The sequence below is a fragment of the Microcaecilia unicolor genome, chromosome 2 (genome assembly GCF_901765095.1).
Source record: "Microcaecilia unicolor chromosome 2, aMicUni1.1, whole genome shotgun sequence".
Classification (NCBI taxonomy): Eukaryota; Metazoa; Chordata; class Amphibia; order Gymnophiona; family Siphonopidae; genus Microcaecilia; species Microcaecilia unicolor.
Genome location: NC_044032.1, coordinates 585,630,493 through 585,658,153, shown reverse-complemented (window position 1 = coordinate 585,658,153; position 27,661 = coordinate 585,630,493). Strand labels below are relative to the sequence as shown.

At 48.1% G+C, this 27,661-nt stretch overlaps 1 protein-coding gene across 1 annotated transcript in view; it reads left to right on the top strand.

Moving 5' to 3' along the window:
• WDR17 (WD repeat domain 17) overlaps positions 1-27,661 on the top strand; it is a 272,532-nt gene that overhangs the window by 56,263 nt on the left and 188,608 nt on the right. The window contains exons 4-5 of the mRNA XM_030191530.1: positions 5,637-5,867; positions 10,954-11,205. Coding sequence (XP_030047390.1) covers positions 5,637-5,867; positions 10,954-11,205 — 483 coding nt within the window. The remainder of the gene's footprint in view (positions 1-5,636; positions 5,868-10,953; positions 11,206-27,661) is intronic.

Genomic DNA, 27,661 nt, shown 5'->3' with positions numbered 1-27,661 from the left:
TCTTGCTTGCACATTTCCAATCTTAACATACAAAATTGCCCACACAGGTTATAGAATAGTGCCAGTTATGCATGTAAGCTAATTGGCACTAACAACCAATAATTGTCAATAATTAGTTAATTGGTGCCCCCTCTTAATATGATAGGAAGTGGAAGTTAGCTTAGCAGCTTTTAATGTTTGTATGTTAGTTTTGATGTTTTATGAATTTGTATATATTTTTTGTAAACTGCTTAGGCGTAAGTGGGGTCTTATTTGCCACTCTAGAAACTACTATAGGACCAGATGCTATAAATGGTGTTCAAAAATGGGCGCTTAAAAATTTTTGCACTAAGCGCTGCTCTATAAAGGGCACATGCCCTTCATAGAATAGCGCTTAGTGCCAATTCCCGCATCCTGACTTTGGGTGCCATGCTTATGCCTGTTGAAACCTAGTGGAAATGCTGATGCCAAAGTTGGGCACGCTGACCCAGTATTTTGTAACTATGCGCATAACTTTTTGTAAAGCATCTGACATTCCCATGCCACTCCCTTGGCCATTCCCCCTTTTGAGATATGCGCTGTGAGTGTAGTGGGCAGCCAGATGCACAAATTTTAATGAGTTCCAATTAACTTCAGCAATTGGTTGTTAGCACCCAATTATTGATGGTTCAGAGCTCATTCAGTTAATTTGCGCTCGCATCTCAGGCACAAACACAGATTTGGATGCATAAATCTGGGCAAGCAATTATTGGCACTAATTAGATTTAATTGAATTTACAGGTGTAAATTTAGGTGTGAGTATAAAAAAAAAGCAGTGCAGAAATAGGAGGGTCATGAGTGGAATGCGGGCGTTCCTAGCATTTATGCACATTGTTATAGAATAAGGGTGATAGTGGCCCAATTTATTTGCGTACATTTGTACCACGTTTCAGTTGGTGCAAATGGCCGCACCTAAAGTTTGGTGCAAGTCCCGGTCATAAGCAATATTCTATAAACCGCTCCTAACTTTAAGTGCGGCGTATAGAATAGTGCTTTTTTTTTTCAGCGCCATATATAGAATTCATCCCATATCTAGGATCCAGGGATTAGCGTGCAACTGCAAGGGAACATGCATGAGGAAGGGGCATGGTCAGGGCGTACCGAGCACTTAATGCACTAAGATATATAATGCTGTCAGTTATGCGTGCAACTGTAGCATTTAGTCAGTCATTTACACATGGTGTAAGCAGCCGAGCCTAAATGTTGATGCGTAAATGCCCACTTACACTAGTATTCTAGTATGGCATTTATGCATGCAATTGCTGAAATCGAATTTGCGCTTAGGGCGTAGTATCCTAGCGCCTACATTTCAGCAACTTTCAGAATTACCCTTATGGTGGTTTAATGCCCTGCCACCTGCACCCATTGTACTCTCTAAACTGAAAGGGTGTGCCCCAACTGCAGAAGGGGGTGGTGCTTCAATATTGCAGACAAACCAAGTCACATGCATTAGGCCTCAGACTCCAGCGCACACCCCAAAGCCCCCTCCTGTCATGCTTTGAGAGGAGGAGGCTTAGGCATGTGGGTGGATAGCAGCAATCCTCCAATCACTCTTTCCTTTGTGGGGCTCTGTGGTTTAAAATGGTGGCCATGAACTTTCATGAGACTACTGCAAGAGGTTGCAGCCGCCATTTTAATCCATGGAGCCAGCACAGACAGAAATGACTGGGGATCTCTGCTGCCCAGCAGTACTCTAGACCATCAGCGCAAGGTGTGAAAGGTGCCAGCATCGGGGGTGGGGGGGCATGCAGGAGTGAGAGAGGTACTGCGTCTGGGGGTGGGGACCAGGAGGGAGAGAGGTGCTGGACAGGTAGGGAAGAGAGATTAATTCGGGGGTGAGGAAGAAAGAGCATGCAGAGAGGGAAAGAGGTTTTGGACTTTAGGGGAGGGGGAAGGACAAGGAAAGAGAGAGGTGCCAGGACCTGTCCGGAAAGAAGGAAGAGAGGAGGTGCTGTTCCTGCAAAGGGAAGACAGAACAGGAGCGAGGGAAGAGAGAGAAACACTTGCTGCACCCCTGGGGGGGGGGGTAGAGGGAGGAAAAAGAGAGTGATAGTTGCTGGCCAGGAGGAAAGGAAAAGAGAGAGAGAGGCTGACTCGTGTTGGTGGGGGGAGAGGAGGGAATAGGGACACAGAAATGGGAGATGCTCAACATGGCGGGAAGACAGGGTGATACTAGGTCGGATAGATAGGGATGCAAAGAGAAGACGGACATGGAGAGAAAGTTGCCAAATGTACACAAGGAGACTCTGGCAAGACAGTTAAGAGAAGAAACAAGAAAGCAGAAACCAGAGACTAGGATCAGTACAATAAGAAAAATAAAATGACCAGACAGTAACAGTAGAAAAAATAATTTTATTTTCAATTTATTGATTGGAGTATGTCAGTTTTTGGAATGTGCATCTGCGAGAACTAGTTTACAGCCTCTCTCTCCCTCCGTTCAGCCACCCCCGCACTCACCCACGAAAAAAATGTCATTCATTGGCCTTCAATCTCCAGCATTGCGGTGGTAAATCTCTAGCACTGGGATGGGCCATAAGTCTTTGATATTGTGGGGCACTTTTATTAAGCTGTGTAGGTGCCATGTAGCCCGGGCAGTAATTTTATTTTTTACTCTTGTCCACTATCAGGCTTAGTCTCAAAAGAGAAGGGTGCCCATCTTTCGACACAAATTGGGAGATGCGTGTCCTTCTCCCAGGGTCGCCCAAATCGGCATAATCGAAAGCTGATTTTGGGCGTCCTCAACTGCTTTTCGTTGCAGGGATGACCAAAGTTCCCGGGGGCGTGTCGGAAGCATAGCGAAGGCAGGACTGGGGCGTGCCTAACACATGGGCGTCCTCGACCGATAATGGAAAAAAGAAGGGCATCCCTGACGAGCACTTGGCCGACTTTACTTGGTCCATTTTTTCTTACAACCAAGCCTCAAAAAGCTGCCCAGACTGACCAGATGACCACCGGAAGGAATTGGGGATGACCTCCCCTTTCTCCCCCAGTTGTCACTAACCCCCTCCCACCCTAAAAAAAAAACAACTTTAAAAATATTTTTTGCCAGCCTCAAATGTCATACCCAGCTCCCTGACAGCAGTTTTAGTGGGTGCAGTGCACTTCAGGCAGGCGGACCCAAGCCCACCCCCCCCCTACCTGCTACACTTGTGGTGGTAAATGTGAGCCCTTCAAAACCCACCAGAAACCCAGTGTACCCACATGTAGGTGACCCCCTTCACCCCTTAGGGCTATGGTAGTGGTGTACAGTTGTGGGGAGTGGGTTTGGGGGGGGGTTGGGGGGCTCAGCATCCAAGGTAAGGAAGGTATGCACCTGGGAGCAATTTATGAAGTTCACTGCAGTGCCCCCTTGGGTGCCTGGTTGGTGTCCTGGCACGTCAAGCCAAATGCTGGCTCCTCCCATGACCATAGGGCTTGGATTTGGTCATTTCTGAGATGGGCGTCCTCGGTTCCATTATCGCCCAAAATTGGGGACGACCATCTCTAAGGTCGACCATCTCTAGTGTCGACCTAAATTTCAAGATTTGAGCGTCCCCGACCGTATTATCGAAACGAAAGATGAACGCCCATCTTGTTTCGATAATACGGGTTTCCCTTCCCCTTCGCAGGGACATCCTGCGAGGACGTCCTCAGGAAAACTTGGGCACCCCTTTCGATTATGCCCCTCCACGTGTGCCAGAAAATTGTATTTTTTTTTCCGACACGCGGCACTAACCAAGCAGTAATTGGCATTGTACGCGCATTGATTATTACCTCCCGGTTAATGCATGAGATCCTACCACTAAGTGAATGGGTGACAGTAAGGTCTTGGGCCCAAAATGGACGCGAACCAATTTTCATTTTGCCGTATGGCCATTTTTGGCCCCCAAAAGGCCTTTTTTTCCAGGTGCACTGAAAAATGAACCTGTGTACGTCCAGTACACGCATCTACAACAGCGCATGCCACGTTTCAGTGCACCTTAGTAAAAGGAACCCTGTGTTTTTAATCTCTAGGGACAGGTACATTCCCTGGAGTCCTGCAGAACTTGCCTGACCCTCACTTTTGAAAATGAGATAGTGAACAGCAACCTCCACTGGCAGGACTGAAGATGGAGGACTCCCACTCTGCTTAGAGAAAACAGTGCCTGCACCTATTACTCCTGCTGGAATTCTGCACAAAAAAAAAAATCAAAATTCTGTGCACAAAGTTTGCAAATTCTGTAAAATTCTGTGCTCAAAATTTGCAAATTCTGCAAGTTTATTTGGCATAATTTAACCAATATTACAGCCTGCACTCACACATAGCCCCCCTTCCTCAGTTTCTCCCTCTCTCTCTCCAACATAGCATCCCTCTTTTTTGCAGCCCCTCTCACCCATAGCATCCCCCTTTTTGCAGCCCTTCCCACCCATAGCATCCCCCTTTTTTTTACATCCCCTCCTTCCCTCACAGCATCCCCCCTTTTTGCAACTCCTCCCTCCCACATAGCATCCCCCTTTTTTTTGCAGCCCCCTTCCCTCACAGAATCCCTTTTTTTACAGCCCATCCCATCCCATCCACAGCATCTCCTAATTTTTTTTATTTACAGCCCCTCCTTCCCGCCCTCTGGCCACCCCCGCATTCACCCATGAGGTAGGAGGAGGAGCAGCAGCAGCGGAAGAACCTCTTCAGGATAGGAAAGAACCACACTCTTTCCTGACCCGCAGCCGCCGCTGTCCTGCTAGTGCCATGCTTTTTCCAAATGGCCGCCGAGACTTCAAGAGGCCACTAGACCACCAGGGCATGCTATGCTCAGGTAGGGCAGCGGGCGGAGAGTCGGGCGAGCAGGCGGGAGAGAGTGCAGATTCTGCACAGAAATGTAGAATTCTGCATGACAGGGGAATTCTATGCCCTGCAGTCGTACAGAATTCCAGCAGGAGTAACCTATTTAACTGCAACATATGAGGCTAGGTTCCCTCCTCATTTAGGCATCCTGTTACAATATTACCTTTCCTGTGTCTGTCAGAGCTCAATTGTGCCTAATGCATTTCATCTGTACAGTTAGGCTCAATATTCGATAAAATTGTTTCAAGCCTGGCTCAGAAGTTCATGATAATTGGGTTTATTATTGGTGCATTTACTATCTTGTATGTCATTGTGAACAGCAAAGCGGTTTACAATAAAATAAAAAGAAATAAAACAGGGGACTCCAAATGAAATAGGACAGAAGAATAAAAGTAGGCAGATTTACAGTCCATTACCACCCGGTTACTGCATGAGACCTTACCGCTAGGTCAGTTTCTGGCGGTAAGGTCTTAGACCCAAAATGGACGCGAGGCAATTTTCATTTTGCTGCACGTCCATTTTCGGCAAAAATTTTAAAAAGGCATTTTTTTACATGTGTGCTGAAAAACGATTCTGCACATGCCCAAAACACGTATCTACACTACCTCAGGCCATTTTTCAGCACGCCGTTGTAAAAGGGCCCCTAAATATTCCTGTAAAGCTTTCTTTTCAAAATAAAAAGGAGCTGAAACACAAGATAAGGGCATCTGATTAGCTGATGCTTTCCTGATAGGCTTTAATAATAGAAAAAAAATATTTGATAAATATAATAAAAGTAAATCAGCATTCCTTATATATCCATATTTTTCTGTTCCAGGAATCCCTGCCTCCCTTAGTTGGTGCTGGAACTCAGGAGATGCTGTTGCATTTGTCTCTCATAGAGGTCCCCTATATATTTGGACTATCTCAGGACCTGACAATGGGGTAGCTGTTCACAAAGAAGCCCACAGTTTCCTGTCAGACATTTGCTTGTTTAGATGGCATCCAAGGAAGAAGGGAAAAGTTGTGTTTGGACATACAGATGGGAGTCTTTCTATTTTTCAACCAGGTAAAATTATTTTCAGTGATAGTATACAGTTTAATCTTTCCCAGGAGCAAGCATCTGTAGCTTTAATTTTAGTTTAATCGGTTATTAATTCAGTTCTTTTTAACAGCTAAGTGTTCAGCAAATATATAAGTTGCTTTGCAAGGCTTTTTCCATTTTAATTGTAAATATTGAGAATTATACAGCTTAAAATTTGTCCTTTCTTTATACCTAGGCATTATAATGTTTCAAGCACTTTCCCTGCCATGTAGAAAAAAGGTGAATTTTGTAAAACTGTTTGGAGTGTTTTAGGAACAATCAGTTGTTATTATTAACCAACATGCGTTAATCTACCACCTATGGGGGATCCTAACTGTAATATAAAGCTTAGAATTTCCATTATGCTGCTGTCTCAGAAACCATAAATGAAAGTAATTTGCAGTTATTCTAGAGTGTTAGTTTACTCTACTTGCTCATCTAACTTTTTAGAAATTATACTTTGAAAGATTTTAATAGATTATTAAATATAAACAGTGGATAACTTATTTATTTTGTCTAAACTCAGAATTTCCTATTTCTCTAATGTATACTGTAACCATTTTTGAATGTTCTTTAACGCCTTCTTTTTGTAAAGACTGTACTGTGTGGTTCAGGCCCTACATTCCTGCCTCTGAATATAGGGCACTGTAATACCATGAGTGAGGGTTGAGGGTGGGCCTTCAGGTTATTCAGTCAGACAAAGGTAAAGCAAAACTCTTTATTAACTCAAGGTTGAGGCCTTTTGCTTCACAGCTACAGGGTAACAGACGAGAGGGTAAAACAGTATACAAGCATAAATAGAAACAAGAAAAAGCAACACTGGGCCTTCAGGTTGGAGATAAATACAGTTCTTTTATTTGCGAAATGACCTGACACGGGCCGTTTTTCAACGCAAGAGCGCCTGCATCAGGGGTCGAGGTGTTCTTATGAATATAATTGCAAAATCTTGGAATGAACCAAACAATCAGGGTATTTTACCCCGAGCGTGGCAAGTATCAGTGCCTTTTAGCAAATGCTGTTTTTTAACCAACAGCATTTGCTAAAAGACTACACTGGAGGTTTTTCCACCGAAAGTGTTTGTGTAAGGACTACACTGATACTTGCCACGCTCGTGGTAAAATACACTGATTGCTTGGTTCATTCCAAGATTTTGCGATTATATCCATAAGAACACCTTGACCCCTGAGGCTGGTGCTCTTTTGCCGAAATACTGCCAGTGTCGGGTCATTTCGCAAATAAAAGAACTGTATTTATCTCCAACCTGAAGGCCCAGTGTTACTTTTTCTTGTTTCACTTCACAGGTACAGAAAATGAAAGGTAAAGTCTCTTGAGATTCAGAGGAAATTTGAAAATTGGCTCACAGTCCCCTTCATTGGTTGCACAAGCGTTGGTCTGACTGTAGCCATGCCTCATGAACAGGGTTCTCACAGTTATTTAAGTTGAGGTTTGGCCTACTTGAGCCAGGTTACGGTAGCTACACATAGGTAGTGAAGGCATACATGGTGCGCCCACTGCTCCTTTGCTTGGGCCTCCTTAACCCAATCTGGCCCCACCTTTTATACTTCCTAGCAGCTGGCCTCCTGGTTCCACCCCTCTGTCACTTCCTATTTGGGCAGAACTATGGGGCTTAATGTGGTTCTGAATCTGTGAGGGAATATTTTTATGAGAATGGGGCAGCGTCCTATAGATTCCCTACCATACCCTTCTCCTCAGCTCTGCCAAGCCCGGTTGAGCCCCTGCCATATCAATGTCCGCCTCCTGAGACAAAAAATCAGCATTGGCATGCTCCCTGACTGCCAATGTTGCAAATGTAAGCTGAAGGGCTGAAGGCTGAGGAACCACTGCATGATGCATGCATTGAAATCTTTGTGTCGAGCCAGCCACTTGAGGGGCTCATGGTTCACGATGAGCAAGAAGTGTTGTCCCAGCAGATAATACTAGAATGCCTCCAAGGTCCACTTGACAGCTAGGGCTTCCTTCTCAATCACAGCATAGTTCCTAGGAAACAGCATATGGCTAATGTAAGCCACAAGGTGTGGTGGAAGTGTGGAGTGGAGGAGTGGCCTAGTGGTTAGTGCAGTGGACTTTGATCCTGGGGAACCGAGTTCAATTCCTACTGCAGCTCCTTGTGACTCTGGACAAGTCACTTACCCCTCCATTGCCCCTGGTGCAAAATAAGTACCTGAATATATGTAAACCGCTTTGAATGTTGTTGCAAAAACCTCAGAAAGGCAGTATATCAAGTCCCATTTCCCTCCCCCCTTTCCCCTTTACCATCCACTTCTTGGGCCAGAACAGTCTCGAGCCTGACTTCTGATGCATCCTTCTGCACCATGAAGAGCTGGTTGTAGTCCGGGCTGACTAGCACCAGCTTCAAACAGATGTCCTGCTTCAAAGTCTGGAAAGCAGCATCCAGTTCCGATGTCCGTTGTGCCTTCTCTGAGGCTCTCTTCTGCAGGAGGCAGATTAGTGGTTTCTCTTTCTCAGCAAATCCTGGGATAAATCGTTGGTAGTATCCAACAAGCCCTATGAAGGCTCACACCTGCTTCTTGGTCTGTTTACCAGCACCTGGGTGATGCTTCTACCTTCCAGATCTGGGGTCTCGCTTGTCCTTTCCTGACTGAGTACCCCAGGTAATGGACTTCTTGTCCTTCCAGAAAATATTTTTTAGGATTTGCCATCAATCCAGCGGTCTACAAACTATCCCACCTAGAAGGGAAGGGTCCTCCAGTCTGTAGGTGATGATGTCTTCCAAGTAGGCAGCCGCATAATCACCATGCGGCTTGAATAGGTGGTTGACAAGGCGTTGAAGGTGGCGAGAGCTCTATAAAATCAAAAGGCAATACAGTGAACTGGAATAGTCCTTGAGGTGTTGAAAAGGCTGTCTTCTTGTCAGCCAGAGTGAGGGATATCTGCCAGTATCATTTGGTCAGGTGTAGGGTGGAGATAATCCAGGCTCCTCCCAACCTCTCGATGAATTCATTGACCCTTGGCATTGGGTAAACCTCCAATTTGGAGACAGCGTTCACATTCCGGAAATCGATACAAAACCAGATACTCCCCTCCGACTTTGGCACAAGCACAATGGGGGGACGATCAATTAGTGGCCAACTTTTCAATAACACCCTGTTCCAGAATCTCGGCTACTTCTTTTGCCAAGGCCTACTGCTGGGCTTCTGAGATCTGATAGGGGCACTGCTGGACTACCACTCCAGGCTCAGTGATAATATAATGAGTTGCAAGGTGGGTCTGTCCTGGCACTCCAGAAAATATATCCTGGTTCTGGCGGACCAACTGTTCCAGGTCAGCCTTCTGTGAGGCAGAAAGCTGATCACCAAATAGAACTTTCAGGGACTTGGTCTCTGTCAAAACCTACGGCCCAAAGTCAGCCCTTTGGACTAGCGCCACAGTCACCAGGATCCACTTTTTTAACAAATTGATGTGGAAGATCTTTACCTTATCCATCTTGTCTATTTGGACAATTATTTTCTTTGCCGCCCTGGTGAACCCATGTTTGAACAGTGTCCTTCATCTGGAAGGTTAAGTGAAGTTACTCTTTTCATGTTTGTTAGATCTTTGAAATATATATAAAATTATTTGAGATGGTGTTTGGGTCATATGAGTGAAGTTTTTCTGACCTATGATGGTGATTTTATACCAATGTTTTTAATTATATCAGACAATTTGAGTGTTTCATGGAGGTCTTTTCTGCACTTTAATAAGAGAAAAGAATCAAATAATGGTTATTCATTTTTGATATTGAAATATTGTTTGTTTTTAATAAGGTTCTGTTTCACACAGATTGGATCTTTTTTTTGGACTTACTAATAAATCATTAGCACCCCTTCAATTGATACAAAACACTGCAACTAGGCTCATAAACGACCAAATTCTATAAATAGCACCAAAAAATCAGTGTGAAAAAACCCACGCTAATTGCTGTTCTATAGATGGTGCTGAAAGTTACGTGCTGTTTATAGAATACACTTAGCACTGGGATCAACGCCTAACTTTAGACATGAGGATTTACTCCATGTAAACCTTAGTGTAAATGCACACATCTAAATTAGGCGCAGATCTCCCTTATTCTATAACAGTTTGCATAAATTGTAGGACCGCCCCTGTTCCGCCATGACTATCCCATGGCTGCACTCCTATTTTGGAGCCAGACATAAAATGTATGCACAGATTCCCATGACTAAACATGCGCATACAAATCTCAATTGCAATTAGTGCTGATAATTTAGCACCCAATTATCGGCACTAATTGGTTCTTTATTCAGTTAAATTGCATACAGGCACAAATTGGTGCATACAGTTGTAATCACAATTTATAGAATGTTGGGGTATGTGTAAAACAAATTTGATAGGATTACTCCTTTACTTATGACCCTACATTGATTGCCTTGTGACTCTGTGCAAGTCGCTTAACCCACTGTTGCCCCTGGTACAAAATAAGTAACTGTGTATAGGCCTCCTTTTATCAAGCCTCATTAGCAACTTCCAGTGCAGTAATGCCGATAAAGGCCCATCCAAAGTGAATGCACTCGGTAATGTGCATGCGCTAACTGAATAGTGCAGAAATGCCCACTCACCATCCCCCCCAGACACACCCCCTCCCAGAAAACTTATAAAATATATTTTATTGCGTGGTTTGCACATACAGATCGAAAACTTATCACAGGTTACCTGAGCGCATCTCCGCGGTAAGCCATTTGCATGTGTTTACCGCAGTTTAGTAAAAGGACCCTTTAGTTTGGAGAACAGAGTCAACAAACAAGTTTCTGTACTATAACTTGCTCGAAAACCAGATTGCCTAACTGGGGTAATGGGTGATCCCTGAATTTTCAGCAGCACATAACTGGATATTAAAGTCCCACCCATGCCCCTCCTATTCTTGCAGTTATGCAGTATAGCACTTATATGTGTCCTTATAGAATAGCGTGAACAGCACAATGTGCGTAACACTTTTTTGTGCACTTACATGTGCAAGGTGTGTACAAGTGAACATGCTCAGTTATAGAATTACCTTTCACATGTTACCAAACCAATTTTCTGTGTTGTTTTCAAGGCTGCAAGAGTCAAAAACATGTCCTCAGACCTGAGTCTTTGGAAGGAACAGATGAAGAAGACCCAGTCACAGCTCTAGAATGGGACCCACTTTCAACTGATTACCTTCTTGTTGCAAATTTGCATAATGGAATCCGACTTGTGGACTCAGAATCCCTCTCTTGTATTACAACATTCAATTTTCCAAGTGCAGCTGCATCAGTGCAATGTTTAGCATGGGTTCCAAGCGCTCCAGGGATGTTTATAACAGGTGGTAAGTACACTCTGCATTTTTTAAATCATATAATTTAGATTTTTTATTTATTTATTTATTTGTTACATTTGTATCCCACATTTTCCCACCTATTTGTAGGCTCAGTGTGGCTTACATAGTACCGTGGAGGCGTTTGCCAAGTCCGGTAAAGAAACAAATACAGGTGGTATTGCGGTTGAGTAAGGAACATATGTTTCAGTTACAATGGGAATCAAGGAGAGGAAAGATTATGTAGTGTCCTTTACAAGCTTTGGTTATGTTGTGTTGTAGAGTGCAGGCATTTATGTTGGGTCAGCAGGGTATGCCTTTTTGAACAGGTAGGTTTTTAATGATTTCCTGAAGTTTAGGTGGTCGCAGGTTGTCTTCACAACTTTTGGCAGTGCGTTCCATAATTGTGTGCTTATATAGGAGAAGCTGGACGCATAGGTTGATTTGTATTGAAGTCCTTTGCAGTGTGGGTAGTGGAGGTTTAGGTACGTTTGAGATGATCTGGTTGTGTTTCTGAGTGGTAGGTCTATAAGTTCTGACATATATCCTGGGACTTGGCCATAGATAATTTTGTGGACCAGGGTGCAGATTTTGAAAGTAATACATTCTTTGATTGGCAGCTAATGCAGTTTTTCTCAGAGGGGCTTGGCACTGTTGAATCGCGATTTGACAAATATTAGCCTAGCTGCTGTATTCTGAGCGGTCTGGAGTTTCTTTGTGAGTTGTTCTTTGCATCCAGCGTAAATTCCGTTGCAATAGTCTGCGTGACTTATCACCATTGATTGTATTAGGTTACGAAATATTTCCCTCGGGAAGAAAGGGTTTAAGCATTTAAGTTTTCACATTGAGTGAAACATTTTCTATGTTGTGGAGTTAACTTGGCTCTCGAGAGTGAGGTTGCGGTCAATTGTCGCGCCGAGTATTTTCAGGCTGTTTGAAATAGGGAGGATGTGTTCTGGGGTGATTAAGGTTGTTGGTTTGTATGTATTGTGTTGAGATGAGAGGATGAGGCAATGTGTTTTTTCAGTATTCAGTTTCAATTGAAAGGAGTTTGCCCATGAATCCATGGTATTCAAGCCGAGTTTAATTTCGTTGTTGATTTCTGTTAGATCATATCTGAAGGGAATGTAAATTGTGACATCATCTGCATAGATGAACGGGTTGAGGCCTTGCTTTGATAATGCCTTGGCTAGTGGGATCATCATTATGTTTGGTGATAGTGGTGATCCTTGAGGTACTCCACAGTCTGCTTTCCAAGGTGGTGATGTGTTTGAGTATGTTTCCTCCGATTCCGAAATAGTCTAAAAGTCTCAGTAGTATTTTGTGGTTTACCATGTCGATTGCGGTCGACATGTCAAATTGTAGGAGAAGTATACTTTTACCTATGGCAATTTCCTGCTTGAATTTGGCCAGGAGAGTGACTAGCACAGATTCGGTGCTATTGAGGGGGGCGGAAACCCGATTGTGTTTTGTGAAGTATTGAGAACCTGTCCACGTAGTCGGTAATCTGTTTGGTCGCCATGCTCTCCATCAATTTAATTGCTAGTGGTATAGATGCAACTGGGCGGTAGTTGGTCATTTCGGTTGCTTTTTTCTTGGTATCTTTTGGGATTTGGATGAGTAGGATGTTGCTGTTTTCCTCAGGGAAAATACCTTGTTGGAGCATGTAGTTTAGGTGGGATGTGAGGTCTGTTGTGAAGTGGTCAGGGGCAGATTTTAGTAGTTAGCTGGGGCAGGTATCCAGTTTGCAATGGGTGCTGGAGAACGTTTTAATTGCCTGTGTTACTGTTTCAACGGTGAGGAGCGTGAAGTTTGACCAGGTTCGGTCGGCTGGGTATTCTCCAGGGTTTGGGTCCATTGCTTGATACTGGAGATCATTAACATGCTTTAAAATGTTGACAGAAATCCCATATTGACATAAGGAAAATATTTGTAAATAGATTTTGTATCAGTTTTGAGCAAATGCAAATTTTGTAGTTATTGAAGTTTTTAACCATTAGAATAAATTAAAATTAAATGTTAAGGTCATTTGTAGTGTGAAGATGCATTAGAAAACAAAGAACCCTCTGCTGAGAATAACATAAAAACATAAACATGATGGCAGATACCCCCCGGATTCTATGTATGGTGCGTAGATTCACACGGAGATAAGCGCGTAATTTAATTGGTGTAACAAGATAAATTAGTCTTTTTTATTGGTACTTAAGCAATGAGTGCTAATTGGCAATATTACAATTTATGCATGGAAATTGGTAAGCGTATTCTATAATGATCTGCACTTAAATTGCAAAGTGTACAGTTCAAAATAAATGCGTGTAGCTGAAAAGGGGTGTGTTTATGGGTGTTCTGTGGGCATTCCAACAGTTGCACGTGCAATTACAGAATACACCTCAGTGCGCCTAAATCTACACGCATGGATTTACACCAGGTTTTTATTGGCGTGAATGAACACACGTAGCTTTAGACGCTACAGTATTGATAAGGCGTATTCTGTATTCCGCGCATTAATTTTTTAGAATAAACTTGTTTCTGCGAGGATTATTTAGGTGCCTTATATAGAATCTGGCCCATCCTTAGCAACCACTATCTCCTTTCCCTAAGAGATCACATATGCCTGACCCACACTTTTTCTTAAATTCAGTCCTTGTCTCCACCACGTCCACTAGGTGGGGGGGGGGGGGGGGGGGGAATTCCATGCGTCCAGCACCCTTTCTATTTCCTTATATTACTAGCAGAAAAGAAGAGCAGACCCACATGATGAAGTTCAATCAAATTAATTCAACACAGATGAGTAAAATCAACATACAATTTTCCTCTAACCACCCAACATGGCCATATTTCTCCGTCTCAAGGGCTGCACCATATAAAAACAGCAGCTCAAATATCAGTACAAAAAAATTTAACATTACATACCCAGCTAGAGCAGTTCAATGTTTTCCCTGTCTGGTTGATACTAAAAGTATATAAAAATATATAAATAATAAGAGAAATTAAAACTTCCCATATAGCAGCCTGATATACAGAGATAAAACCAACGTGCCAAAGCTTAAAAAAAAAAAGAAGATAATTAGTCACAAGAAAAGCATTTAAGGTAAAGCTCACAAACAGCTTACTGTCTCTTCCAAGCGGCCACAGCCTGTCACACAGGCTGCTCCAATATGCAAATTATTATATGCCTGTCTGTGGTCAATGTGGCTTTTTATATCACTTGCTTCCTCTGCACTTACAACTGTTTTTCTTTAATATAAATAATATCAGAAGCTATTAGTGAACATCAGGAAGGGGAGGATGTGGGGAGGAACTGAAGGGGGGAAAGGTGGGAAAACAATGCATAAGATGACTGTGATGTTTATTTAACAAACACCCCATAAATGTTTGGATGTTAGTGAGAATGCTTGGGAGGATAGGTAAGGGAAAGGGGAGAGAATGACAAAAATATTGATGATGGAATTTATCGATGTATGCAAGTTAATATGCTGTATTATTTACAATGTCAAATGTTTGATATACTGGCAATGTTTAAAATGTTTTTCTCCGAGGACAAGCAGGCTGCTTGTTCTCACGACTGGGTGACGTCCGCGGCAGCCCCCACCAACCGGAAATAAGCTTCGCGGGACGGTCAGCACGCAGGGCACGCCCACCGCGCATGCGCGGCCGTCTTCCCGCCCGTGCGCGACCGCTCCCGCTAGTTACTTTTTTTCCGCGACTGAGAGAGTTGTGTTTTCCCCTCTCTCTCGTTTCAGCCGCCGGATTTTTTCGACCGCGTTTACGCGGATCGTCGCTTTTGGCCTGTTCGGCCTCTTCTTCTTCTTCTTTCTCTTTTATAAAAAAAAAAAAAAAAAAAAAAAAGAATTTTGCGCGTGTGGAGCACGCGCTCCTTCTTTTCCCTCGCTTTCTAGCGGGGACGCCTCGTTGCGGCCTAGTGGCCGCTCGGTCGGTTACAATTTTCGTGGTGTGATTTTAGCCACCATTGCCGACTTTGACTTCGCCGACGCGATTTTTCCGTCGATGTCCTCGAAGGTCCCGAGTGGATTTAAAAAGTGTGGTCGCTGCGGCCGGCCGATCTCGCAGACCGACACCCACGCTTGGTGCCTCCAGTGCCTCGGGCCGGAGCACAATCTCAAGTCGTGCGTTTTGTGTCTCGGTCTCCGGAAACGGACTCAGGTTGCGAGGCAAGTTCTGCGGGACCGTCTTTTTGGAACTTGCGCCGGCCCCTCGACGTTGACCTCGACGGCATCGGTATCGAAGACCGGTTCTTCGGTACCGGTATCGATGCCCGAGACATCGGCACCGATGGCAGCGACCCCAGGAGAACAGGTCCCGTCGGCCCGCCGGTCCGCCGGCGAGAGTGGGGTAGAGAGACCGCGTGGGCAGTCGGCCCCGGTCACTCCCTCAACTCGTGAGCCACGGGACCGAACCCTGTCGGACCCGGTACCCCGAGACCGAGGGGGATCGACCTCCTCCTCCTCCATGCCCTCCGGCACCGGTGACGTGCACCGGAAAAAAGACAAGAAGCGCCGTCACCGGGAGCCCTCGGTGCACCCTGAAGAGGAGTCGACGCCGAAGCGTCATCGCAGAGAGGAGAGATCTCCGTCGGTGGTGGAGGTACCGACGCGTCGGGGTTCCGGCACCTCGGTGCCGTCTCCTGGCCCCCAGCAGCTTCCGGCACCGACACCCTTACCGGCCCCACCGCCTTTCCCGGCAGCGGGCCTGGACGAGTGCCTCAGAGCCATCCTTCCGGGGATCCTGGAAGGGCTGATGCGCCAGGCTGTGCCGGCGCCGGGGGTGCTTGCGCCCTCGGCGCCGATGACTGTGGCGCCGGCGAGCTCTAGCCCGGCGCCGGGGCAGTCGACACCGCCGCCGCTTGCGGTGCCGGTCTCGACAGCCACGCAGGTGGAGTCCCCGTCGACGTCGATGGAGGGAGCTCCGTCCCCGCCGGCGCGGGAGTCCACCGCTCGACGACACCGAGACCTCGGTGCCTCGACGTCGAGCCGGGCCCGGTACCGGACTCAGCTACATGAGCTAATGTCCGATACCGAGGACGAGGACTCGTGGGGGGAAGAGGAGGACCCGAGATATTTCTCCTCCGAGGAGTCTACAGGCCTTCCCTCGGACCCCACGCCGTCACCGGAGAGGAAGCTCTCACCTCCTGAGAGTCTCTCCTTTGCCTCCTTTGTGCGGGATATGTCTATAAGCATTCCCTTTCCCGTGGTCTCTGTGGAAGAGCCGAGGGCCGAGATGCTCGAGGTCCTCGACTATCCATCACCACCTAGAGAGTCCTCCACGGTACCGCTGCACAATGTCCTGAAGGAGACGCTGCTCCGGAACTGGGTGCGACCACTAACTAATCCCACCATTCCCAAGAAAGCAGAGTCCCAGTACAGGATCCACTCTGACCCAGAGCTCATGCGGCCCCAGTTGCCCCATGACTCAGCGGTCGTGGATTCTGCTCTCAAGAGGGCACGGAGTTCGAGGGATACCGCCTCGGCGCCCCCGGGGCGGGAGTCTCGCACTCTGGACTCATTTGGGAGGAAGGCCTACCAATCCTCCATGCTCGTGACCCGCATCCAATCTTACCTGCTCTATATGAGCATCCACATGCGGACCAATGTGCAACAGCTGGCGGACCTGGTCGATAAGCTCCCGCCGGAGCAGTCCAGGCCTTATCAGGAGGTGGTCAGGCAGCTGAAGGCGTGCAGAAAGTTCCTGTCCAGGGGGATTTTTGACACCTGTGACGTGGCATCTCGTGCTGCGGCCCAAGGTATAGTGATGCGCAGGCTCTCATGGCTGCGTGCCTCTGACCTGGACAACCGCACCCAGCAGAGACTGGCTGACGTCCCTTGCCGGGGGGATAACATTTTCGGTGAGAAGGTCGAGCAGATGGTGGACCAACTGCATCAGCGGGAAACCGCTCTCGACAAGCTCTCCCACCGGGCGCCTTCAGCACCCGCCCCCACGGGTGGGCGTTTTTCCCGGGCACGGCAGGCTGCACCCTATTCTTTTGCAAAGCGTAGGTACAACCAGCCGGCCCGAAGGCCTCGTCAGGCACAGGGACAGCCCCAGCGCGCTCGTTCTCGTCAACAGCGTGCGCCTAAGCAGCCCCCTGCGCCTCCACAGCAAAAGCCGGGGACGGGCTTTTGACTGGATCCACGGGAACATAGCCGCCCTACAAGTGTCCGTACCGGACGATCTGCCGGTCGGAGGGAGGTTAAAATTTTTTTCACCAAAGGTGGCCAAATTGTCCTCCGGGAGCTCAGTCTTTCAGCTCCCATCACAAGCAGGTACTTGCAGAGGAACTCTCCGCCCTTCTCAGCGCCAATGCGGTCGAGCCCGTACCACCCGGGCAGGAAGGGCAGGGATTCTATTCCAGGTACTTCCTTGTGGAAAAGAAAACAGGGGGGATGCGTCCCATCCTAGACCTGAGAGGCCTGAACAAATTCCTGGTCAAAGAAAAGTTCAGGATGCTTTCCTTGGGCACCCTTCTGCCAATGATTCAGAAAAACGATTGGCTATGTTCCCTGGATTTAAAGGACGCATACACTCACATCCCGATACTGCCAGCTCACAGGCAGTATCTCAGATTCCGACTGGGCGCACGGCACTTTCAGTATTGTGTGCTGCCCTTTGGGCTCGCCTCTGCCCCACGAGTGTTTACCAAGTGCCTCGTGGTGGTAGCGGCCTATCTACGCAAGCTGGGAGTGCACGTGTTCCCATATCTCGACGATTGGCTGGTCAAGAACACCTCGGAGGCAGGAGCCCTCCGGTCCATGCAGTGCACTATCCAACTTCTGGAGCTGCTGGGGTTTGTGATAAATTACCCAAAGTCCCATCTCCAGCCAACTCAGTCTCTGGAATTCATAGGAGCGCTGCTGAATTCCCAGACAGCTCAGGCCTACCTTCCCGAAGCGAGGGCCACCAATCTCTTGACCCTGGCTTCGCAGACCAGAGCGTCTCAGCAGATCACAGCTCGGCAGATGTTGAGACTTCTGGGTCATATGGCCTCCACAGTTCATGTGACTCCCATGGCTCGTCTTCACATGAGATCTGCTCAATGGACCCTAGCTTCCCAGTGGTTCCAGGCCACCGGGAATCTAGAAGATGTCATCCGCCTCTCCACCAGTTGCCGCACTTCACTGCTCTGGTGGACCATCCGGACCAATTTGACCCTGGGACGCCCATTCCAAATTCCGCAGCCCACGAAAGTGCTGACGACGGATGCATCTCGCCTGGGGTGGGGAGCCCATGTCGATGGGCTCCACACTCAGGGTCTGTGGTCCCTCCAGGAAAAGGATCTGCAGATCAACCTCCTGGAGCTCCGAGCGATCTGGAACGCACTGAAGGCTTTCAGAGATCGGCTGTCCTGTCAAATTATCCAAATTCGGACAGACAATCAGGTTGCAATGTATTACGTCAACAAGCAGGGGGGCACCGGATCTCGCCCCCTGTGCCAGGAGGCCGTCGGGATGTGGCGTTGGGCGTGTCGGTTCGGCATGCTCCTCCAAGCCACGTACCTGGCAGGCGTAAACAACAGTCTGGCCGACAGACTGAGCAGAGTCATGCAACCGCACGAGTGGTCGCTCCATGCCAGAGTGGTACGCAAGATCTTCCGAGCGTGGGGCACCCCCTCGGTGGACCTTTTCGCCTCTCAGACCAACCACAAGCTGCCTCTGTTCTGTTCCAGACTTCAGGCACACGGCAGGCTAGCGTCGGATGCCTTTCTCCTCCATTGGGGGACCGGCCTCCTGTATGCTTATCCTCCCATACCTTTGGTGGGGAAGACCTTACTGAAGCTCAAGCAGACCGCGGCACCATGATTCTGATCGCGCCCTTTTGGCCCCGTCAGATCTGGTTCCCTCTTCTTCTGGAGTTGTCCTCCGAAGAACCGTGGAGATTGGAGTGTTTTCCGACTCTCATTTCGCAGAACGACGGAGCGTTGCTGCACCCCAACCTTCAGTCTCTGGCTCTCACGGCCTGGATGTTGAGGGCGTAGACTTCACTGCGTTGGGTCTGTCTGAGGGTGTCTCCCGGGTCTTGCTTGCCTCTAGGAAGGATTCCACTAAAAAGAGTTACTTTTTCAAGTGGAGGAGGTTTGTCGTGTGGTGTGAGAGCATGGCCCTAGAACCTCGTTCTTGCCCTGCACAGAACCTGCTTGAATACCTTCTGCACTTATCAGAGTCTGGCCTCAAGACCAACTCAGTAAGGAATCACCTTAGTGCGATTAGTGCTTACCATTATCGTGTGGAAGGAAAAGCCATCTCTGGAGAGCCTTTAGTCGTTCGATTCATGAGAGGCTTGCTTTTGTCAAAGCCCCCTATCAAGCCTCCTGCTGTGTCATGGGATCTCAACGTCGTCCTCACCCAGCTGATGAAACCTCCTTTTGAGCCACTGAATACCTGCCATCTGAAGTACTTGACCTGGAAGGTCATTTTCTTGGTGGCAGTTACTTCAGCTCGTAGGGTCAGTGAGCTTCAAGCCCTAGTAGCTCATGCTCCATATACCAAATTTCATCACAACAGAGTAGTGCTCCGCACCCACCCAAAGTTCCTGCCGAAGGTGGTGTCGGAGTTCCATCTTAACCAGTCAATTGTCTTGCCAACATTCTTCCCCAGGCCGCATACCCGCCCTGCTGAACGTCAGTTGCACACATTGGACTGCAAGAGAGCATTGGCCTTCTACTTGGAGCGGACACAGCCCAACAGACAGTCCGCCCAATTGTTTGTTTCTTTCGACCCTAACAGGCTAGGGGTCGCTGTCGGGAAACGCACCATCTCTAATTGGCTAGCAGATTGCATTTCCTTCACTTACGCCCAGGCTGGGCTGACTCTTGAGGGTCATGTCACGGCTCATAGTGTCAGAGCCATGGCAGCGTCAGTGGCCCACTTGAAGTCAGCCACTATTGAAGAGATCTGCAAGGCTGCGACGTGGTCATCTGTCCACACATTCACATCTCATTACTGCCTCCAGCAGGATACCCGACGCGACAGTCGGTTCGGGCAGTCGGTGCTGCAGAATCTGTTTGGGGTGTAAATCCAACTCCACCCTCCAGGACCCGAATTTATTCTGGTCAGGCTGCACTCTCAGTTAGTTGTTCTTCGTAGGTCAATTTCTGTTATACCCTCGCCGTTGCGAGGTTCAATTGACCTGGGTTCTTGTTTTGAGTGAGCCTGAGAGCTAGGGATACCCCAGTCGTGAGAACAAGCAGCCTGCTTGTCCTCGGAGAAAGGGTATGATACATACCTGTAGCAGTTGTTCTCCGAGGACAGCAGGCTGATTGTTCTCACCTTCCCTCCCTCCTCCCCTTTGGAGTTGTGTGTTTCATATTTTTTGCTAGTCATTCAACTGGCGGGAGCGGTCGCGCACGGGCGGGAAGACGGCCGCGCATGCGCGGTGGGCGTGCCCTGCGTGCTGACCGTCCCGCGAAGCTTATTTCCGGTTGGTGGGGGCTGCCGCGGACGTCACCCAGTCGTGAGAACAATCAGCCTGCTGTCCTCGGAGAACAACTGCTACAGGTATGTATCATACCCTATAATGTTGAATCATCAATAAAAACAGTTGAAATATAATATAAATAATATCTTCTATATTAAAAAGGAACCGTTCCTACATAAAATCTTTCCTATAAATAGACAGAAAGCTGTGCACTTACTTTTAAAAGTTGCCTTGCACATCAAAAACCCTGAAAATTCAAAATTGCACCGACTTACAAACTAAAGGTGGCATTTGAAAGCCCATCTTCAGATTAGTTGAAAAGTTGTACATTTAAGTTTTAGACACCATAATTTGCTAAAAAAAAACACTAAAGAATGTCATGACTTTTGGCGCGAATTACTTCTGTGTTCCAGTGGTGTCATTGCATTTCAGGAAAAGCAACATAATGCATAATAAATAAATAAAAACTAAAAATTGAATAAAAAAACACCATAAGAAATTTTAAAAATTATATAAAGAGGCATTCGATATAAATAAATGTAATCCTTAAAGGCATACACCTAAAAAGCTGATCAAACCAATTACATGCAAATAAATAGAATGTTAATTAACTGAAACCATTGAGAAATAATAATAAATATGAACATAAAAACATAATACAAATATTAAATGTTAATATACATTATATAAACCCATAAATACAAAAATAAATTAATAGAAACTGCAATGGATAAATAAATCAAAAGGCAATATAATAAATACAGCAATGCATAATTAATTAATTAAAGGAGCACAGAAAGGTCACTTTCCAGATTTAGTCCATGTAGCGTCATGAAACCAATTCTGAAAATCAATCTCTGCTCAGTGCACAATATCGTGAAGTCAGCATCTCCCCTCTGCATGACGGATGTGGCTTTGTCAATACACAGAACCTATAGTCATCAAATGAATGGCCCACCTGCACAGAATGTTCTACCAATGGCTTGTCTTTCAACAATCTCTTATGGGCACTCTTATGTTCAATAATCCGTACATTGAATTTTCTTTTGGTCGTACCAAAGTAAATCATTTCACTTGGGCAGACAGCAACATAGACAACCCCTTCTGTCTACAATTTGAGAATTGTCTTAGTTCAAATTTGTACCCAGAAGTCCCCTTAGATTACTCCTGAGTCTATAATCTCTTAATTTCACCCTATGCCCTCGCATTCCAGAGTTTTCCTTCATTTGGAAAAAGCTTACCTCCTGTACATTAATGCCACAGAGATATTTAAAGGTGTCTATCATATCTCCTCTCTCCTGCCTTTCTTCCAGACTTATAGACCTCCTTATTGAGGTCTATAAGTCTGTCCCCATATGCTTTATGGCACAGATCACTGACCAGTTTTATAACCGCCCTCTTGACCGACTCCACAGTATTCTAAATGAGGCCTCACCAGAGACTTATACAAGGGCACTATTGCACTTTTTTTTCCTGCTGACCATTCCTCTCTCTGTGTACCTCAGCATTGTTCTGGCTTTGACTGTCGCCTTTTCTACCTGTTTGGCCACCTTAAAGTCATCATATATGATCACCCCCAAGTCCCACTCTTCTTTTGTACACAGAAGTACTTTACCCCCGTACTGTATACTGTTCCCCTAGATTTTTGGAACCCAGGTGGAAGACCCTGCATTTTTTAGCATTAAATCTTAGTTGCCAATTTCTGGACCATTCTTCAAGTTTTGTTGGATTCCTCCTCATGCTATCCACACTCTTCAGGGTGTCTACCCCTATTAAGAGTTTTGTTTCATCCACAAAGTGACAAACCTTACCAGACAGTCCTTCCGCAATATTGCTCACAAAGATGTTAAAAAGAACCAGCCCAAGCAGTACACCACTGATAACTTCGCTTTTCCTCAGAGCAAACTCCATTTACCATTACCCTCTGTCTCCTTCCATTTAACCAGTTTTTAACCCAGTCATTTTAGGGCCCATACTGAGGGCACTTAATTTACTTTTCAGTCACCTGTGTGGAACTGTGGCAAAAGCATTGCTAAAATCCAAGTACACCACCATTTATCGCTCCCCCCCATATCCAACTGTTTGGTCACCCAGTCAAAGAAGTCAATCAGATTTATCTGACAAGATGTGCCTCTAGTGAAAATTAGTTTTCTTAATAAGATGGGCTACAAATTGGTGCCTTCTTGGTATCTAAAAAGAAGGCCCCTCTTTATAGAATTACCCCATGGAGGGCAATTCTATAAAATGGTGCCTATATTTAAGTAACTACATGATGTCCATCTGGAGCTTACTTAAAATAATGCACGTATAACTTAGGCATGAGCACTTATACCAGCCATAGAGCTGGAGTAAATGCTCACGCCTAGATTTCTATATAATGTATGTAAATTGTAGTAAAGGACAAAGAGTCATGGATATGATATAGTGCCTTTCTGTGGTACAACCAAAGCAGTTTACATTCATTATATGGCAGTATTTTCTCTGTCCCTAGTGGAGTCACAGTCTTTAGATATTTTTTTTTTTTTCTGTATCTGGGGCAATGGAGGGTTAAGTAGTGGGAATCAAACCCAGTTCCCCGGGTTCTCAGCCCAGTTGTATTAACTATTAGGCTACTCTCCTACTCTGTAATTTATGCTTCTCCGAGGACAAGCAGGCTGCTTGTTCTCACTGATGGGTTGACGTCCTCGGCAGCCCCCTCCATCGGAAAGTTTACTAGCAAAGGCCTTTGCTAGTCCTCGCGCGCCCATGCGCACCGTGCATGCGCGGCCGTCTTCCCGCCCGAAACCGGCTCGAGCCGGCCAGTCTTCTTTCGTCCGCGCTCGGTACGGTCGTGTTACGCCGTTCGTGCCCTAGAGAGTCGACCTCGCGCGTCCTTTTCGACGTGTTTTTCATCTCTTTTTCACAAAAAAAGTTCGGGAAGCGCTCCGGAAGTGTTCCGGAAGGCCCTTTTGGGTTTTCTGCCCTTCCCGTATTTCTCAGTTTTTTTGCCCCGTAAGTTTTCTTTCGTTGTCGGGGTAGGCCTTTTTTGGCCTCGGTCGAGATTTTTCTCCCTCTAAATTTTGGTGCTTCAATTTTCGCCATTTCGGCTTTTGATTTCGCCGGCGTGATTTTTCCGCCCATGACATCGAAGCCTTCCAGCGGCTTCAAGAAGTGCACCCAGTGCGCCCGGGTAATCTCGCTCACTGATAGGCACTCTGCGTGTCTTCAGTGTCTAGGGGCCCAGCACCGCCCTCAGAACTGTAGTCTGTGTTCCCTGTTACAAAGGCGGACTCAGGTAGCGAGATTAGCCCAGTGGAACGTTTTGTTCTCGGGCTCTTCGTCGGCATCGGCACCGGAGGCATCGAGTGCATCGACGTCGTCAGCATCCGGACCATCTTCCTTGGCTGCCGCTCCATCTACTGCATCGAGGCATCGGGCCTCTGCATTGGCGCCGAGGCATCGGGCGACTGTATCGACGTCGGTGGTACCGAGACTTCGTCTGCTGATGTCGTCGGACGGAGGTGCATCGTCAGGAGTGCAGGTGAGGGCTGTCCATTCCCCTGCTGGTGGCGGTGAGCCTTCGGGTGGGTCTCCTCCTACCCTGAGGGCTCCTGCGGTACAGCCCCCCCGGGATCGACCTTCTTCGGTCTCGGCCCCGAGGAAGCGACGGATGGATTCTACGTCCTCCTCGTCGGTGCCGGGGAGCTCCGGTGACATGCTTCGGAAGAAGTCGAAGAAGCATCGACACCGGTCTCCTCCCCATGTCGGCACCGAGAGCTCTGGGTCGCCGAGGGATTCGGCACCCAGCAGGCATCGGCACCGAGAGGACCGCTCACCCTCTGTTCAGGAGGTGTCGATGCGCTCCGCTGTGGACAGCCCGGAACAGCCTCCTCGCCCGGAACAGGTTCTGACGTCGACGCCTGCATCGACCTCTCAGCCTTTCTCTGCAGCCGCTCTAAACGAGAGCCTCCGGGCCGTTCTCCCAGAGATTCTGGGAGAGCTGTTGCGCCCTACCCCTCCGGTACCGGCGGTGCTTGCGCCACCGGTGCCGTCGAGCGTGGCGCCGGCTGGCCCATCGCCCAGGTTGAGGTCCCCAACGTCGGTACCGCGTGCGGTGCCGACCGCGGCCACCTCCCAGGAAGGCTCCCCGACTACGTCGGCGGAGGGAGCTTCGCCGATGCGGGCGAGGGACTCTTCCTCTCGACGCCCCCACCGTGGACGGGGTTCCACCGAGTCGAGCAGGGCGAGGTTGCAGACACAGGTTCGTGAACTTGTGTCTGACACCGAGGGTGAGGCCTCGTGGGAAGAGGAGGAAGACCCCAGATATTTCTCTGACGAGGAGTCTGAGGGTCTCCCTTCCGATCCCACTCCCTCTCCTGAAAGACAGCTTTCCCCTCCTGAGAGTCTGTCTTTTGCTTCCTTTGTCCGGGAGATGTCTACAGCCATCCCCTTCCCAGTGGTTGTGGAGGACGAGCCCAGGGCTGAAATGTTTGAGCTCCTGGACTATCCTTCTCCACCTAAGGAAGCGTCCACTGTTCCCTTGCACCATGTCCTGAAAAAGACATTGCTTGCGAACTGGACCAAGCCACTAAGTAATCCCCACATTCCCAAGAAGATTGAGTCCCAGTACCGAATCCATGGGGACCCAGAGCTGATGCGCACTCAGTTGCCTCATGACTCTGGAGTTGTGGATTTGGCCCTAAAGAAGGCTAAGAGTTCTAGGGAGCATGCTTCGGCGCCCCCGGGCAAAGACCCTAGAACCTTAGACTCCTTTGGGAGGAAGGCCTACCATTCTTCTATGCTCGTGGCCAAGATCCAGTCGTACCAGCTCTACACGAGCATACACATGCGGAACAATGTGCGGCAGTTGGCGGGCTTGGTTGATGCTCTTCCCCCTGAGCAAGCCAAGCCTTTTCAGGAGGTGGTCAGGCAGCTGAAGGCGTGCAGAAAATTCCTGGCCAGAGGAGTTTATGACACTTTTGATGTTGCGTCCAGGGCCGCTGCTCAAGGTGTGGTGATGTGCAGGCTCTCATGGCTGCGTGCCGCCAACCTGGAGAATAGACTCCAGCAGCGGATTGCGGACTCGCCTTGCCGTGCGGACAACATTTTTGGAGAAAAAGTCGAGCAGGTGGTAGAGTCTCTCCACCAGCGGGACACCGCATTCGACAAGTTCTCCCGCCGGCAGCCTTCAGCCTCTACCTCTACAGGTAGAAGATTTTTCGGGGGAAGGAAGACTGGTCCCTATGCTTCTGGTAAGCGTAGGTACAATCCTCCTTCCCGACAGCCTGCGGCCCAGGCTAAGCCCCAGCGCGCTCGCTCTCGTCAGCAGCGTGCGCCTCAGCAAGGCCCCGCGGCTCCCCAGCAAAAGCAAGGGGCGAGCTTTTGACTGGCTCCAGCAGAGCATAGCCGACATCCAAGTGTCAGTGCCGGACGACCTGCCGGTCGGGGGGAGGTTGAAAGCTTTTCACCAAAGGTGGCCTCTCATAACCTCCGACCAGTGGGTTCTGCAAATAGTCCGGCAAGGATACACTCTCAATTTGGCCTCAAAACCTCCAAATTGTCCACCGGGAGCTCAGTCTTACAGCTTCCAGCACAAGCAGGTACTTGCAGGGGAACTCTCCGCCCTTCTCAGCGCCAATGCGGTCGAGCCCGTGCCATCCGGGCAAGAAGGGCTGGGATTCTATTCCAGGTACTTCCTTGTGGAAAAGAAAACAGGGGGGATGCGTCCCATCCTAGACCTAAGGGCCCTGAACAAATATCTCGTAAAAGAAAAGTTCAGGATGCTTTCCCTGGGCACCCTTCTCCCCATGATTCAGCAAAACGATTGGCTATGCTCTCTGGACTTGAAGGATGCCTACACACACATCCCGATACTGCCAGCTCACAGACAGTATCTGCGATTTCAGTTGGGCACACGCCACTTCCAGTACTGTGTGCTACCCTTTGGGCTCGCCTCTGCGCCCAGGGTGTTCACAAAGTGCCTAGCTGTGGTAGCAGCGGCACTTCGCAGGCTGGGGGTGCACGTGTTCCCATATCTCGACGATTGGCTGGTGAAGAACACATCCGAGGCAGGAGCCCTGCAGTCCATGCAGATGACTATTCGCCTCCTGGAGCTACTGGGGTTTGTGATAAATTATCCGAAGTCCCATCTTCTCCCAGTGCAGAAACTCGAATTCATAGGAGCTCTGCTGGATTCTCGGACGGCTCGCGCCTATCTCCCAGAGACGAGGGCCAACAACTTGTTGTCCCTCGTCTCGCGGGTGCGAGCGTCCCGGCAGATCACAGCTCGGCAGATGTTGAGATTGCTGGGCCACATGGCCTCCACAGTTCATGTGACTCCCATGGCCCGTCTTCATATGAGATCTGCTCAATGGACCCTAGCCTCCCAGTGGTATCAGGCTGCTGGGGGCCTAGAAGACGTGATCCACCTGTCCACGAGTTTTCTCAAATCCCTGTATTGGTGGACAATTTGCTCCAATTTGACTCTGGGACGTCCCTTCCAAATTCCTCAGCCGCAAAAAGTGCTGACCACGGATGCGTCTCTCCTGGGATGGGGAGCTCATGTCGATGGGCTTCACACCCAAGGAAGTTGGTCCCTCCAAGAACGCGATCTACAGATCAATCTTCTGGAGTTGCGAGCGATCTGGAACGCTCTGAAGGCTTTCAGAGATCGGCTGTCCCACCAAATTATCCAAATTCAGACAGACAACCAGGTTGCCATGTACTATGTCAACAAGCAGGGGGGCACCGGATCTCGCCCCCTGTGTCAGGAAGCCGTCAGCATGTGGCTCTGGGCTCGCCGTCTCGGCATGGTGCTCCAAGCCACATATCTGGCAGGCGTAAACAACAGTCTGGCCGACAGGTTGAGCAGGATTATGCAACCTCACGAGTGGTCGCTCAGTTCCAGGGTAGTGCGACAGATCTTCCAAGCGTGGGGCACCCCCTCGGTGGATCTCTTCGCATCTCGAGCGAACCACAAAGTCCCTCAGTTCTGTTCCAGGCTTCAGGCCCACGGCAGACTGGCATCGGATGCCTTCCTCCTGGACTGGGGGGAGGGTCT